The sequence below is a fragment of the Monodelphis domestica genome, chromosome 1, assembly GCF_027887165.1.
Source record: "Monodelphis domestica isolate mMonDom1 chromosome 1, mMonDom1.pri, whole genome shotgun sequence".
NCBI lineage: Eukaryota > Metazoa > Chordata > Mammalia > Didelphimorphia > Didelphidae > Monodelphis > Monodelphis domestica.
The window spans coordinates 722209603-722224340 of NC_077227.1; the positions used below are offsets into that span (position 1 = coordinate 722209603).

A 14738-nucleotide genomic window follows, 5' to 3' on the forward strand; every position below is an offset into this window, starting at 1 on the left:
TTGGTCTTAGATCCCTCCCCTCATGAGGTTCTTTTCCTCCTGGTATGTGTCAGTCAGTCAACAAGTATTTTTTAAACATTTTAAACTGCTAGGCACAGTACTAAGTGCTAGAGATACAAAGAGAGGCAAAAATACAGTCTTTGCCAATATGGAGCTGGCATAAACATTATTTTCCTCATGTTGAATCCCTAGACTGTTGGAAACATACTTTGTGAAATAATTAAGGCCAGTCAACTGTTGGATGCTCCAAACTCTAGACATCTTCAATTCTCAGACTGAAGGGAGATTGAGAGTTATATCATAAATACTAAATAAATATTTGTTGCCTGATCAACTTGACTGGTTAGGTAGAGATAAACCTGAATTGCCTTTCCTGGTTTATTACCTGTAGGTACCAGGGCCTTTGAGGGACAATAGTCCTTTGGGAAGGAAAAACTCTAAATTCAGCCACAGTCTAAGCCCCTAATCCACACAATCTCTCCTTCTCAGCCCCACCTCTTCTCCCCACCCAGTCCTTCCTCCACCTTTAGCAGCTTTTTCTTCCAAGAGTTGTAAGGATCGCCGACGTCGACGTCTTCCCAATGGTTTACAAGCCAGTTCTAAATAGAAAAACATCCAAGAACTATGTTTATCTCACATTTCTGGAACTCTTATCTTGGAACAAAAGCAGGACAAGCAGTTACCATTCCCACACATCCTCCTAGATTTCTAGCCAGGTGACCAAAGGCATTCTGAGTACCTTGGGAGAAAACTTTTTTGGATTTTGCTGCCCCTTCTCCTTCTTAGAACTAAGCTAGCTTAAGACCTACAGATGTTTCTCGGTTTATCTTTTGGAACTCAATTCAAAATCTCTCTCTCTTCTGTTAATTTATGAAACTTTTCCTGATCTTGGTCTCCTTTCTCTGAATTCTTAACATATTTATGCTGAATTGAGACTCATAGAATCATAAGTTTGTGGAATACTAAAGTTCAAAGGGATCAAAAATAATCTTGTCTCATCTATTCACTTTAAAATCCAATAGATCGCAATATAGTAACAACATTGTGAAAAGTAAATTTCTAAAAATTTATATGTTGGGTCCAGACTTTTGATTCTGCCTGTATAAGGAGCTCTTGGGCAAGAAAATGCCTCCCACCAATTGTAAATTCTAGTCTTAGTGCCTGGGGGCACTGAAAGATGAAGCAAATAAGTTTGTTCAGATCACACAAGCATGTCAGAGACAGGACTTGAACTCATGTCATCCTGCCACTGAGGAAGACTCTCCACTATAAATTCTTACAGGCTCTCCTATGAGGTTCCTTTGCAATTAAGAAGTTTAAAGGTTTGTTGGGAGCATGACATCATAATTATAAGAGAGTTTAATTTTTTATCTGTATAAGGTGCTAAAGAAATGGTACAAATATTAATTACTTGAGTGCTTCAGAGAAAGGAAATTTTGCATTGGTTAGGGGCAGTCAGAAAAACTTTCAAAGAGGAGACAGAACTGAAACAGGGCCTTGAGAGGATCATGTTTTTTAACTTTAACTGAACAGCCTTATGATTGTGGGTTAATCACAAGTTCTATGAGCTACAGTTTCCTCATGTATAAAATGTTATGACTGAACTGAGCGGCTTCTAAGGCATTTTCCTTCCCCAAATATTCAAAGATGCAAACATTTAAAACTGCAAGGGTTTTTAATGGTTATCAAGTCCAACCCTTCCATTTTTATAAATGAGAATATTGAAGCCTAGATTGATTAAATGACTTCCCCAAGGTTAAATAGGAAGCAAGCATTTTAAGTGGTATTTTATATTCTTCTTGCTCTATCTTCCCTTATTTCTTTATATTGTTTATATACAGTATGTTGGACTTCCGGTTAAGATGGCGGCTTAGAGAAAGCTGAAGTTCAGATCTCCGGAAAACCCTTCCCGACCGATCTCAAACTAGAAGCTCCTAAGGCGCCGAAATTCAAAACGATCAACAGCACAGACCCTGGGAACCCTCCTCCTGGACCTGGACCCGGTTCAAAAGGTACGGCTCCCCTTAAAAGCCAGAACCCGAGATCCCTCGGACCTCAGGGGTAGGAGTGCAGAGTCCAAGGCTCCCGGAAGCGGCCGGGCTCAGAGAGCAGGGTCTGAGGAACAACAACCCTCAGGGTCTTCTACCCAAGTCCCAGTCCGGGTGAAAGTTACTGCCTGGGGCTTCCGCTGCAAAGAGCCCGTCGGTCAAAGAGCCATCGGTCCGGGTGAAAGTTACTGCCTGGGGCCTCCGCTGCAAAGAGCCGGTTGGTCCGGGTGAAAGTTACTGCCTGGGGCCTCCGCTGCAGAGAGCTGGTCAAAACAACAGCAACCCTCAGGGCGGGCAAGACAGCCTCACGGGCTGGATCCTGCTATCCAAGTCTCAGTGAAAGTCTGTGCTCTCGGAGCTTGGGGAAGCGGCAGCCCATCCCCCCGCAGGCCGACGAAACAGCCTCACGGCCAGGGATTCTGAAGGCAACTTCCGGAAATCGAGCCAGGGGGAGAGTGTGGCCTCGTGGTCCGACCCTTCCATTCCAGTTCCAGTGAGGCATATTCAGTTTAACCCAGGGAACGCTCATAGAACCAACATCTGCCCAGGACTAAAGCCTCTGATCACCAGACAAAGACAAGAAAAGCCAATCCTCCACATTCAGAGATGACAAACTCCACAGAAGCACAGAAGCCCCAAAACACCAAGAAAAATATATACAGTATGTTTACACTTTTTTCTTTATTCTACTCTTCTTGACATCAGCCTCCTTCCTCCTTGGCTACCCTTCTGAACTTTTCTCTTTCCTATTTCCCAAGGAAACTGTCTCTCAAGGTCTCTTTATTTGGAATTTATGTTTAAAGTCACTCAATTATTTCTTTAGCAACAAGTTACACTGTCCAGGGTGCTGAAAACTTGGTTTTTCTTTTATATTGTTATTGATTTTGTTGTTCAGCTGTATCCAACTCTTTGTGACCCCATTTTGGGGTTTATTCGGAAAAAGCAGCTTGGGTGATTTGTTGTTTCCTTTCCCAACTCATTTGCAGATGAATAAACTGAGGCAAACAGGGTCAAACAACTTGCCCAGGACCACATAGCTAGTAAGTATATGATGCCAGATTTGAACTCAGGTTTTCCAGACTCCAGGCCAGGCACCATGCCACCTAGCTGCCCTTCTCTTTTATATAACCTCCTGAAAATGAGATCATTTCAGATGCCTTCAGATAGGTGATTTGTAAGGATCATTTCATTACTTGCTTAGGGATAAAAAGGGCTCTTAGTCTAATTCCGAACCATAACCCTGACACCTACCTGACTTCAAGGGGGTTTCTATCCCCACAGTGGTCTTCATGCTCAGCCCTGCATCTGTAAATACTTCAAGGACATCTTGACCACCACCTGGACTGCAGCCCAGGTCTCCTTCCTCTATGGTATTCCAGACCTGGGGAAACACACACATGCACAGACATATACCCCAATATAAGATAGTTAGGGGTCACAACCATTTCTAGTAGGTATGTAAATCCAGTTGTCTCAAAGGCCCAAGATAGCCACATTCCAAAGAGTATCTGCTTCTGGAAAGGATCCTGACTTTATAACAACATAGCAAGGAAGGAATCCAGTTATCCAAGAGAGTTTGGGCTTGTGGGCTTCAAACTTAATGGGACACATTAAGTACATACTAAAACCAAAATGGAAAAGAGAGTCTTTGGCCTGACATATAGTAAGATCTTAATATTTGTTGATTTGTTGTCACTCTCCAGTTTATTGTTATTGTCTTTCACTAGATATATGAATTACATTAGATGCAACAAGATGACTCTGGAAGAGAGACATGACCAGAGGATGCTTTATTCCTGAACCCATTTTGTTCCAGCTTCTTTAAAGACATCTAGATCTTGTGACTTAGCCACTGAGGACCTTTATGGAGCTCTGGCCATGAGTTATAGTGACCACAGATCTTTAGAGACTTGAAGCCAAAATTTAAATTCAGAAAGATTCCTATTGCACAAAATCATTCTGATCTTTTTTAGATTTAAAATGAAAATTGCACAAGACATTCTCTGGGTTGAAAATTCATGAGGCTTAGGGAAAGGATTATCTTTCCTTGGTAAAAGACATAAGTATCACTTCCAGAAAGAAGTTAGAATTAGATCCTAAAAATTAAGGGAGAAATTAATAAAATCAAAAGTGAAAGAACTATTGATCTAATAAAGAAGACTGGAAGCTGGTATTTTGAAAAAACAAACAAAATAGACAAAGTACTGGTCAATCTAATAAAAAAGGAAAGAAGAAAACCAAATTAACAGTATCATAGATGAAAAGGGAAACCTCACTTCCAATGAAGAGGAAACTAAGGTAATCATTACAAACTATTTTGCCCAATTATATGGCAATAAATATGCCAATCTAGGTGATATGGATGAATATTTACAAAAATATAAATTGCCTAGATTAACATAAGAAGAAATAGAATTCTTAAATAATCCCATATCAGAAGAAGAAATTGAACAAGCCATCAAAGAACTCCCAAAGAACAAATCCCCAGGGTCTGATGGATTCACAAGTGAATTCAATAAAACATCCAAAGAACAGTTAATCCCGATACTATACAAACTATTTGACATAATAAGTAAAGAGGGAGTTCTACCAAATTCCTTTTATAACACAAATATGGTACTGATTCCAAAGCCAAGCAGGTCAAAAACAGAGAAAGAAAACGATAGACCAATCTCCTTAATGATAACAGATGCAAAAATATTAAATAGCATACTAGCAAAAAGACTCCAGCAAGTCATCACGAGGGTTATTCACTATGATCAGGTGGGATTTATACCAGGAATGCAAGGATGGTTCAATATTAGGAAAACCATACACATAATTGACCATATCAACAAGCAATCTGACAAAAATCACATGATTATCTCAATAGATACAGAAAAAGCCTTTGATAAAATACAGCACTCATTCCTATTGAAAGCACTAAAAAGTATAGAAATAGAAGGGTCTTTCCTAAAAATAATAAACAGTATTTATCTAAAACCATAATCCAACATCATCTGCAATGGGGATAAACTAGATGCATGCCCAATAAGATCAGGAGTGAAACAATTGCCCATCATCACCTCTATTATTTAACATTGTACTAGAAACACTAGCAGTAGCAATTAAGAGAAGAAAAAGAAATTCAAGGTATTAAAATAGGCAATGAGGAGAACAAGCTATCACTCTTTGCAGATGATATGATGGTCTACTTGAAGAATCCTAGAGAATCAACTAAAAAGGTAGTGGAAATAATCAACAACTTCTGCAGAGTTGCAGGATACAAAATAAACCCACATAAGCCATCAACATTTCTATATATCTCCAACACATCTTAGCAGCAAGAATTAGAAAGAGAAATTCCATTTAAAATCACCCTAGACAATACAAAATACTGAGGAATCTATCTCCTGAGACAAACACAGGAACTATATGAACACAACTACAGAACGCTCTCCACGCAACTAAAACTAGACTTGAGCAATTGGAAAAACATTAACTGCTTATGGGTGGGACAAACTAACATAATGAAAATGAACATCCTACCCAAACTTATCTATCTATTTAGTGCCATACCCATTGAACTACCAAAAACTTTTTTACTGAATTAGAAAAAACCATAACAAAGTTCATTTGGAAGAACAAAAGATCAAGGATATCCAGGGAAACAATGAAAAAATGCAAAGGAAGGTGGCCTTGCAGTTCCAGATCTCAAACTATACTATAAAGCAATGGTCATCAAAACAATATGGTACTGGCTAAGAGATAAAAAGGAGATTCTACTATTCTACTGATAGTAGAATAAACTCGGGGTATGTGACCTCAGCAAGACAGTCTATGACAAGCCCAAAGATCCCAGCTTTGGGGACAAAAATCCAATATTTGATAAAAAAAAAAACTTCTGGGCAAGTTGGAAAACAGTATGGGAGAGATTAGGTTTGGATCAGCACCTCACACCCTACACCAAGATAAACTCAGAATGGGTGAGTGACTTGAACATAAAGAAGGAAACTATAAATAAATTATGTGAACAAGGAATAGTATACATGTCAGACCTTTGGGAAAGGAAAGGTTTTAAAACCTAGCAAGACTTAGAAAAAGTCACAAAATGTAAAATAAATAATTTTGATTACATCAAATTAAAAAGTTTTTGTACAAACAAAACCAATGTAACCAAAATTAGAAGGGAAGTAACAAATTGGGAAACAATCTTTATGACAAAAACCTCTGACAAAGGTCTAATTACTCAAATTTACAAAGAGCTAAATCAATTTTACAAAAAATCAAGTCATTCTCCAATTGATAAATAGGCAAGGGACATGAATAGGCAATTTTCAGTCAAAGAAATCAAAACTATTAATAAACACATGAAAAAGTGCTCTAAATCTCTTATAATCAGAGAGATGCAAATCAAAACAACTATGAGGTATCACCTCACACCTAGCAGATTGGCTAACATGACAGCAAAGGAAAGTAATGAATGCTGGAAGGGATGTGGCAAAGTAGGGACAATAATGCATTGCTGGTGGAGTTGTGCATTGATCCAACCATTCTGGAGGGAAATTTGGAACTATGACCAAAGGATGATAAAAGACTGTCTGACCTTTGATCCAGCCATAGCACTGCTGGGTTTGTACCCCAAAGAGATAATAAGGAAAAAGACTTGTACAAGAATATTCATAGCTCTTGTACAAAAATATTCATAGCTGCGCTCTTTGTGGTGGCCCCAAACTGGAAAACGAGGGGATGCCCATCAATTGGGGAATGGCTGAACAAACTGTGGTATATGTTGGTGATGGAATACTATTGTGCTAAAAGGAATAATAAAGTGGAGGAGTTCCATGGAGACTGGAACAACCTCCAGGAAGTGATGCAGAGCGAGAGGAGCAGAACCAGGAGAACATTGTACACAGAGACTAATACACTGTGGTATAATCGAATGTAATGGACTTCTCCATTAGTGGTGGTGTAATGTCCCTGAACAACTTGCAGGGATCCAGGAGAAAAAAACACCATTCATAAGCAAAGGATAAACTATGGGAGTGGAAACACCGAGAAAAAGCAACTGCCTGAATACAGAGGTTGAGGGGACATGACAGAGGAGAGACTGTAAATGAACACTCTAATGCAAATACTATCAACAAAGCAATGGGTTCAAATCAAGAAAACATCTAATGCCCAGTGGACTTACGCGTCGGCTATGGGGGGTGGGGGGGAGGAAAAGAAAATGATCTATGTCTTTAACGAATAATGCTTGGAAATGATCAAATTAAATATATTTAAAAAAATATTCATAGCTGCCCTCTTTGTGGTGGCCAAAAATTGGAAAATGAGGGGATGCCCTTCAATTGGGGAATGGCTGAACAAATTGTGGTATAAGTTGGTGATGGAATACTATTGTGCTAAAAGGAATAATAAAGTGGAGGAATTCCACAGAGACTGGAACAACCTCCAGGAAGTGATGCAGAGCGAAAGGAGCAGAACAAGGAGAACATTGTACACAGAGACTGATACACTGTGGTACAATCGAATGTAATGGACTTCTCCATTAGTGGCAATGCAGTGATTCTGAACAACCTGGAGGGATTTATGAGAAAGAACACTCCACAAGCAGAGGACAAACTGTGGGAGTAAAAACACGGAAGAAAAACAACTGCTTGATTACATGAGTCGAGGGGGATATGATTAGGGATGTAGACTCTAAATGAACATCCTAATGCAAACATCAACAGCATGGAAATAGGTTCTGATCAAAGACACATGTAATACCCTGTGGAATTGTGCATTGGCTATGGGAAGTATTGGGGGGGGGAGAGGAGGGAGGAATAGAAAATGATTTTTGTAAACAAGGAATAATGTTTAAAATTGACCAAATAAAATTTAAAAAAAAAGAAAGAAGTTAGAATTAACTAGCTTTATCATATCCCCATTCTAGGGCATAGAAAGCAAAGACAAGGAATTACTATTATTATTATTACTGTAGGATGATAGCTCTGGGGCTGAAAGGAAACTTATAAGTCATCTGGTTTAAATCCATAATTTTGTAGACGAGGAAACTTAGGAAAGCCTAAAGACATATGTACAGGAAGAATAAGAATTGGAACTTGAATGCTGTACTTCTAATTTCCCAACCAATGGAAAGTCACACCTACCTTTTCCTGGGTGAATTTCTTCTTATTCAGAACATAGACACCTTTGTCAACAGCCACTAAGGCCACCGAAGCCCCTGGATCACCTTCTAATTTCAGTTTCATGGCAACGCTTGGTGGATGGATCATGTCATCAGCCCGAGTTGCTGCTTTTACCACTAGCTGTTGAAGAGACAGAGGCAAGAACGGAGTATCTAAACATGGGCTGTGATTAGGTAGACAAGAAGCCATGGCACGAAATGCAGTTGGGAGGGGATATAATGATGGGAATTTTTAAGTACGGTTTTTTTTTAAACAAACAAACATGATCTTTTGAAAAGAACTGTATTTTTGTGGCCTGTTTTAATAATTGATTTGAACAACTAATTTTGCTTGGTGCTAGGTATGCAAAGACATAAATGAACCAATTTATTGGGAGATAAAATATTTAAATTCATATTTAAGTAAGATAATGACACTAATACTAGGAAATTTGGGCTGTATCACAAGTATCTAGATGGTACAATGGAAAGAGAATTAAGTTTAGAGCCAGGAAGAGTCCTCTTTCTAGATTCAAATCTGGCCTCAGACACTTACTAGCCATGTGACCTTGGAGAAGTCACTTAGCTATGTCTGCCAGTTTCCTTATCTGTAAAATGAACTGAAAAAGGAAATGGTAAACTACTCTAGTATTTTCACCAAGAAAACCCCAAGACATGACTGAAAAGACTGAAAAACAGCAACAGAGATCAAAGAGGCAGAATAGAGTGCGTTTCAAGAATGGTGGACGGCTTGGGTAAAGTCACAGAGGTGGGAAACGTGAGCAATAGTAATAGGCCAGTTTTTCTTGATTGTAGAGTATGTGATGAAAAGTTATATATAACAAGACTGGAAAGGTAAATCAAAGGATTGTTGTGAGAGGATTTAAAGACCAAATTGACCCTGGAAGGAATGGAGTCTATTTTTTAAATATAAAAACCCTCATCTTCCGTCTTGGAATCAATACTGTGTACTGGTTCCAAGGCAGAAGAGTGGTAAGGGCTAGGCAATGGGGGTCAAGTGACTTGTCCAGGGTCACACAGCTGGGAAGTGTCTGAGGTCAAATTTGAACCCAGGACCTCCCATCTGTAGGCCTGGTTCTCAATCCATTGAGATACCCAGCTGCCCCCAGTAATGGAGTTTATTAAATAGCTGAGTGACATAGATCTGGGCTTTAAAAACTCAAATATATATCTACTTAATGGTAAATCAAGTCAGATATGTTCTGGGAAGAATCACATTATCCACTGGAAATAGAGGGTACAATTTGAAATTTTTCCTAAAATTTGAATTGGGTAATTTGCTACATGAGTTCGCTATCAAAGTTAGTGATAAAAGCAAGTAGCAAAGACAAAGGATCAGGAATCTCAACCTGAAAAACATAGAAGCTGAGAATTTTTTCAATGACCATCAGAGTGAAAATACTTGTGTTTCTGTCAGTGTCAAGTAATAATACTTTGTATAAAAAGTGCAAGTTGGTCAGTCACTTATTGGAGTTTTTCATTGGATTATTTTATTATTATTCAGTCTGGTACTAATCTTAGCCTTTTGTTAGGGTGGGTATGTGGGAGTTGGGATGTGGTCTCTCTTTGAGTAGCCACCTTTGTGAGAAGAACCTCTTATTTTATATACCTAGTATAGCAGCACCACAGAGCTATCACAATTGAATTGCCTCCATCATAAATCTCCTACATATATACACTTGATCTAATTTGGTGGTTTTCCCTATCTTTTTCTCTTTGGCATCATTTCTATTTCCTCTGTAACCACCTGAGAGTCCAAGTATGGTGGTTCTGCTATCCTTGTCAGAGAAAAGTTTGTTATAATTTAAAACAAATCTTTACCTTTTTCCTGTTTGTAAACAGCTTCCCTTTTTTTATCTTGGAATTTTCTTAAGATGACTCTTCCTCATTCAACTTTCTCTAAACTGATTTCACACTGTGTCTCTACTTCATGAGAGTATATGACTCATAATCATCAATCATTTTTTAAAAAAGATTTTACAAATGAATTTTTAAGCTGTTAATTTCTTTTTGTATTTATTTCTTTTCCCCATTTTTCTTTGACCTGTCTTATTGATTTTTGAATTCTGTTTTGAGTTCTTCCAACACTTAAGGTCAATTTCCATTTTTCTTTGAAACTTTGCATGTAGTTCCCTGGATCTCACAGTCCCCTATTGACTCTATGTTTTGCTCTTTGTCTATAAAGAATTGTTCTAAAGTTAGGTGTTTGCTCATTTTCCCAGACTTTCTTTGCCTGTGGACTGGGAATTCTGAAAGCTGATGATTCTGTCTCCTCCGCTGCTGGCTTGTAGAGCTCAGCACTGTGACCTATTTTTCTCTATGGCTGGATCTCCACCGCAGCACCAGTTTGAAAGGGCCAACCATTGTGGACTTCCAGGCCTCATTGCAGACATTGAATGATATGTTGAATCTAAGAGGGCAAATAATAGTGCTAGCTAGTCTCTATATAGTGTTTTAAGGTTTGTAAAAGCCAAACAAATGATTGAAGCTAAGTGATTTTAAGTGTCTGAGGTGGGATTTCCTAAGCTTTCGTGACTCCTGGACTAGCAATCTATCCACTGCTACACCTAGCTACCTAGGATAGCATCATAGCATCACAGACTCAGATCAGGAAAGAGCCTTAAAAAGCTATCACCCTTAAGGTATTTTGCAGAAAATGAAACTGAGGTGCCTTCTAAGCCTGAGATTTTCTGATTTTATGAGGTGGATGTAGAGGGAAACTTAGCCACATGAAGGGACAGCTGATACCTGAGGGTCTCATTTGCCCCAACAGAGTCAGGAATCCTGTGGGACCTCAAAACGCCCCAACCTTGACCCATAAATGTAGAGAAAGATCGCTGAACAAAGAGAGGAAACAGAAGGATTCATCTCTTTCCAAAAGATATAGAGACTTTAGGAGAATATCAGCATTGAAACTTCCTTTTCCCCCACAAAACATATCAGGTAGAATGACCAATGAAAGGGGGCTGAACTTACTGAGCCAATACAGGTGTCCTTCACATCCACCCAGACAGCATCAGCCACGATCTCCTTGTGTCCTGAGACACTAACATAGTAATAAGCCACAATACGGAAAGATGGGATCAGGTCTGACTCAACTTCCAACGTCATGGACACAGTTGTTTGCCCCAACCCCCGGATCTGCTGGCCATGTTTGACAATTCTTCCTTGATTCAGGATCTGTTCAGCAGAGACAATAAAAAGGATGGCTGAGTAGGGCAATGCCTCCTGCCATACATGTGATGGTTGCATCCTCAGGCTCTCTTGGCTCAGCCCTGCTGCCCATCCTCAGTTCTGTGGAGTGATCTGGCTCTTTGTACCCCACTACCCCAAACACAGATTGGTCCATACCAAGTAGAAGATATTCTTGATCTGGTTCTGCACATCAATGTTGGTATTCTTCAACACGAACTGCAAGTGTAGGTGATCGCCAGGCTTAACTACTGAGGAGGAAACTCCAATGTGAAGGTAGTTCTGGGACCCTCTAAAAGTCCGGTAAGCATTGATCACCATGGTTGCAATTGCCTGGCGCTCATCAGGGAGTCTTGGGTCTGCGGTACTTACCTAGGGAGGAAATTCTTGTGTTAACTGAATTTATATACCAAGATTCCTGCAGAAGAATGACTGAGCCCCGTTCAATGTCAAACTCCTTGAACTGGAGCAAATCGATGTGTGAGAGCAGGTAAAGTGCAAGTCTTGATTCAGTAGGTTTTGTGAAAGTCATACCTAGAGAAGCCCACCTCTATGGAAGATGCAGGTAGTTGCTATTGCAGTTGAGGTACTGGGTGTCCTGAATGATCATCTCCTGGTTTCTTGCTCACTTCTCCTAGCCCCTTAGGACCCTGAATTCTTTAGGCCAAATCAGGTTATATCCCAGATTTTGGGCTCCTGGTTAAATCTAATGAAGTAGTTGAAAATGATAGCATGCCTGTCCCAGGTATCATGTGAGATGACATTGAATAATGCTGCAGTCTGAGTGGCTAGAAGAGGGATGTGCACACTGGGGTGAATGAGTTCTTGGGCACATAGATGTTACTTGTTCTTTATTTCCTAATTATGATTCTGAGAAAAGGATGAACTAATCTGGTCAAGTGAACATCCTTGGTTTCCTTGTCATGCCAAAAACTATTGCAAAGGCTACCTAGGATTTGATCCAAGATGGCAAAATAGATGAGTGACTAAAAGCACCCTGTGGCCCCTTAACTACTGGGATAAACACTTAGCTATCAAGAATGATTGGGTCCAGCTGGTTGCATCCAAAGAGAGTCACTTCCTAGGTCAACTTTTCTCTTACCATGAAGACCTCTACTCCAAAGGGAAGTATCTTAGATTCTGTCCCTTACCATAGGACTTTGTGTTCTGAAGTCCCACATTTATCCTCCTAATGTTCCTCTACCTGCTGCCTCCCTTCTACCACCATCTACAAAATTTGTCTTTAGCCTGGAAACATTTTATTATACTTGTCTCAGTCATAAGAATGACCAGTTATTGCACTGTTCTCTGGTTTGGGAATACAGAGGCCATTCTCCTCCTGGGGATACTGTACCTTTTTGTTTAAATATTCTGATAGTAGGCAGTGATTTCTAAGGAATGACACCAAACACCTTTGCCACAGCCATCCTAGAAAAAGGAGAGGCATTTCTGCCTAAACTTAGACTGAAGAACTAAAAACTCAGCCCATCACCAAGCAGGGAGATCCCTTCCATATTTTGGATTTTGTGACCTGAGTCAAGGTAATTATTGATTTAAAGAACTATTCATATGCTGGGTTCTTCCTGATGAGAGAGCAAGCTCCAACCCTTGAATAGTTCTTACATTGATGGATAATGTGGTTTGGTCCCCAGGAGTATTTATAATCAGTTTTGCTCTTCCATCTTCAAGTGTTTTCACTCTACTTTGTGCAGAGTCAACTGTCAACAGATGTCCCAAGACTGGGACTTCTGTAGCAGGAGAGCCATCAGGGTTAGTCACAAAAACCTAGAGGAAAAAGGATATATGGGAGAGTGAGGCAGAGTCAAGTGAAAGTATGAGGGACATATCTCACTGGGGTGAGAGGAAAGAGTAATCCAGTGAGTGCTTGGGGGAACTTGCAGAGCACACACTAGCACATCCCTATTCTCTGCCAAGGGGTCTGATGTAAGGACATAGCAGTATGAAGGAGCCTCCCTACCTTATTAAAGATTGCCTAAGGTAATAAAGCAGTAGGAAAGGAAGCAGCCAAACCTACTGCCAAACAGCCTGAGACAACAAGACAGGAGAGTGGAGGATCAGCCCAAAACAGGAGACAGTAGGGAAACCTAAAGCAGGGGAAGCAAAATCCAGTTGGAAAAAACTGCTGCAAGCCTCCCCACCAAACTCCAGCGAATTCATCCCCTGGGAGAGTACACTGAGGACTCAGAGACAGTCAGACCTACCTCAAGCACCAGAGAAGTCTACACTACAAGCTTGGAACAGCACTCTCTCCACCCTAGGAGCAGAGCAGAACCTCAACAGTAAACAAGGTGATGGATTGGAGGTGGGGATAATAACTAGACAAATGAGCAAAAGACAAAGAAAATAGGCAACATTAAAAACTTATGTTAGTGGCAGGGGAGATCAAAATATAAACTCAGAAGAAGTCACAGTGGCAAAAGGAAATCTGCAGGACCCTAAAGGAAAATGAGAAAGGATTTTAGACCCCAAAAGACCTTTTAGAAGAATTTGAAAAGAAGTTTTAAAAAAAGAAATAATAAAAGAATTGATAGAAAGATTCAATAATTTGGAAACCAGAATGAGCCAAATGGAAAAGAAAGCACAAAAGCTCAAGAAAAAAAAATATTATTGAGTGAATGGAAGCTAATGCATCAATCAGGCATTAGGAAACAATAAGACAAAAACAAAAGAATTAAAAATAAGAGAAAATATAAAATACTCCATTGGAAAAACAACTGACCTGGAAAATATATTTGGGAAAGATAATCTTAGAATCATCAGAATACTTGAAAGCTCTGATAAAAAAAAAAGAACTTGGACATCATATTATAAGTAATCATCAGGGGAAACTGCCCTAATATCCTTGAGGAAGAGAGGGAAATAGAAAGTGAAAGAATCTACTGATGAACTCCTGAAAGAGACCATAATATAAAACATCCCATAATTTTTATAGCAACATTTTAAAACTGCCAGACCAAGGAAAAAGTACTGCAAGCAGCCAGAAGAAAACAATTCAAATATCATGGGGCCATAGCTAAGATTATATAAGACCTCACATCTTTTTCATCAAAGGACTGGAAAGCATGGAAAATGATATTCTAAAAAGCAATGTGTCTAGGCCTACAAACAAGAATTATAAACCTAGTGAAACTGAACTTAATCTTCCAGGGAGAAAAAGTAATATTTTATGAAATAGAGGACTTCCAAGTATTTCTGACCAAAAAAAAAACAAAAAACAAATGAGAGCTAAAAAGAAAATTTGATACTCAAGAGAAGCATAAAAAAGCAACCAGAAAAATGAAAACATAAGAGTTTTAATAAAGTTT

The 14738-nt window shown here is 39.3% G+C and overlaps 1 protein-coding gene across 1 annotated transcript in view; it reads right to left on the reverse strand.

Moving 5' to 3' along the window:
- Positions 1 to 14738, reverse strand: part of LOC100028784 (A.superbus venom factor 1-like) — an 87296-nt gene that overhangs the window by 45825 nt on the left and 26733 nt on the right. Inside the window, exons 11-16 of the mRNA XM_001378686.5 lie at positions 13036 to 13197; positions 11572 to 11784; positions 11197 to 11400; positions 8183 to 8341; positions 3300 to 3429; positions 525 to 599 (exon numbers count right to left, since the gene is read on the reverse strand). Coding sequence (XP_001378723.4) covers positions 525 to 599; positions 3300 to 3429; positions 8183 to 8341; positions 11197 to 11400; positions 11572 to 11784; positions 13036 to 13197 — 943 coding nt within the window. The remainder of the gene's footprint in view (positions 1 to 524; positions 600 to 3299; positions 3430 to 8182; positions 8342 to 11196; positions 11401 to 11571; positions 11785 to 13035; positions 13198 to 14738) is intronic.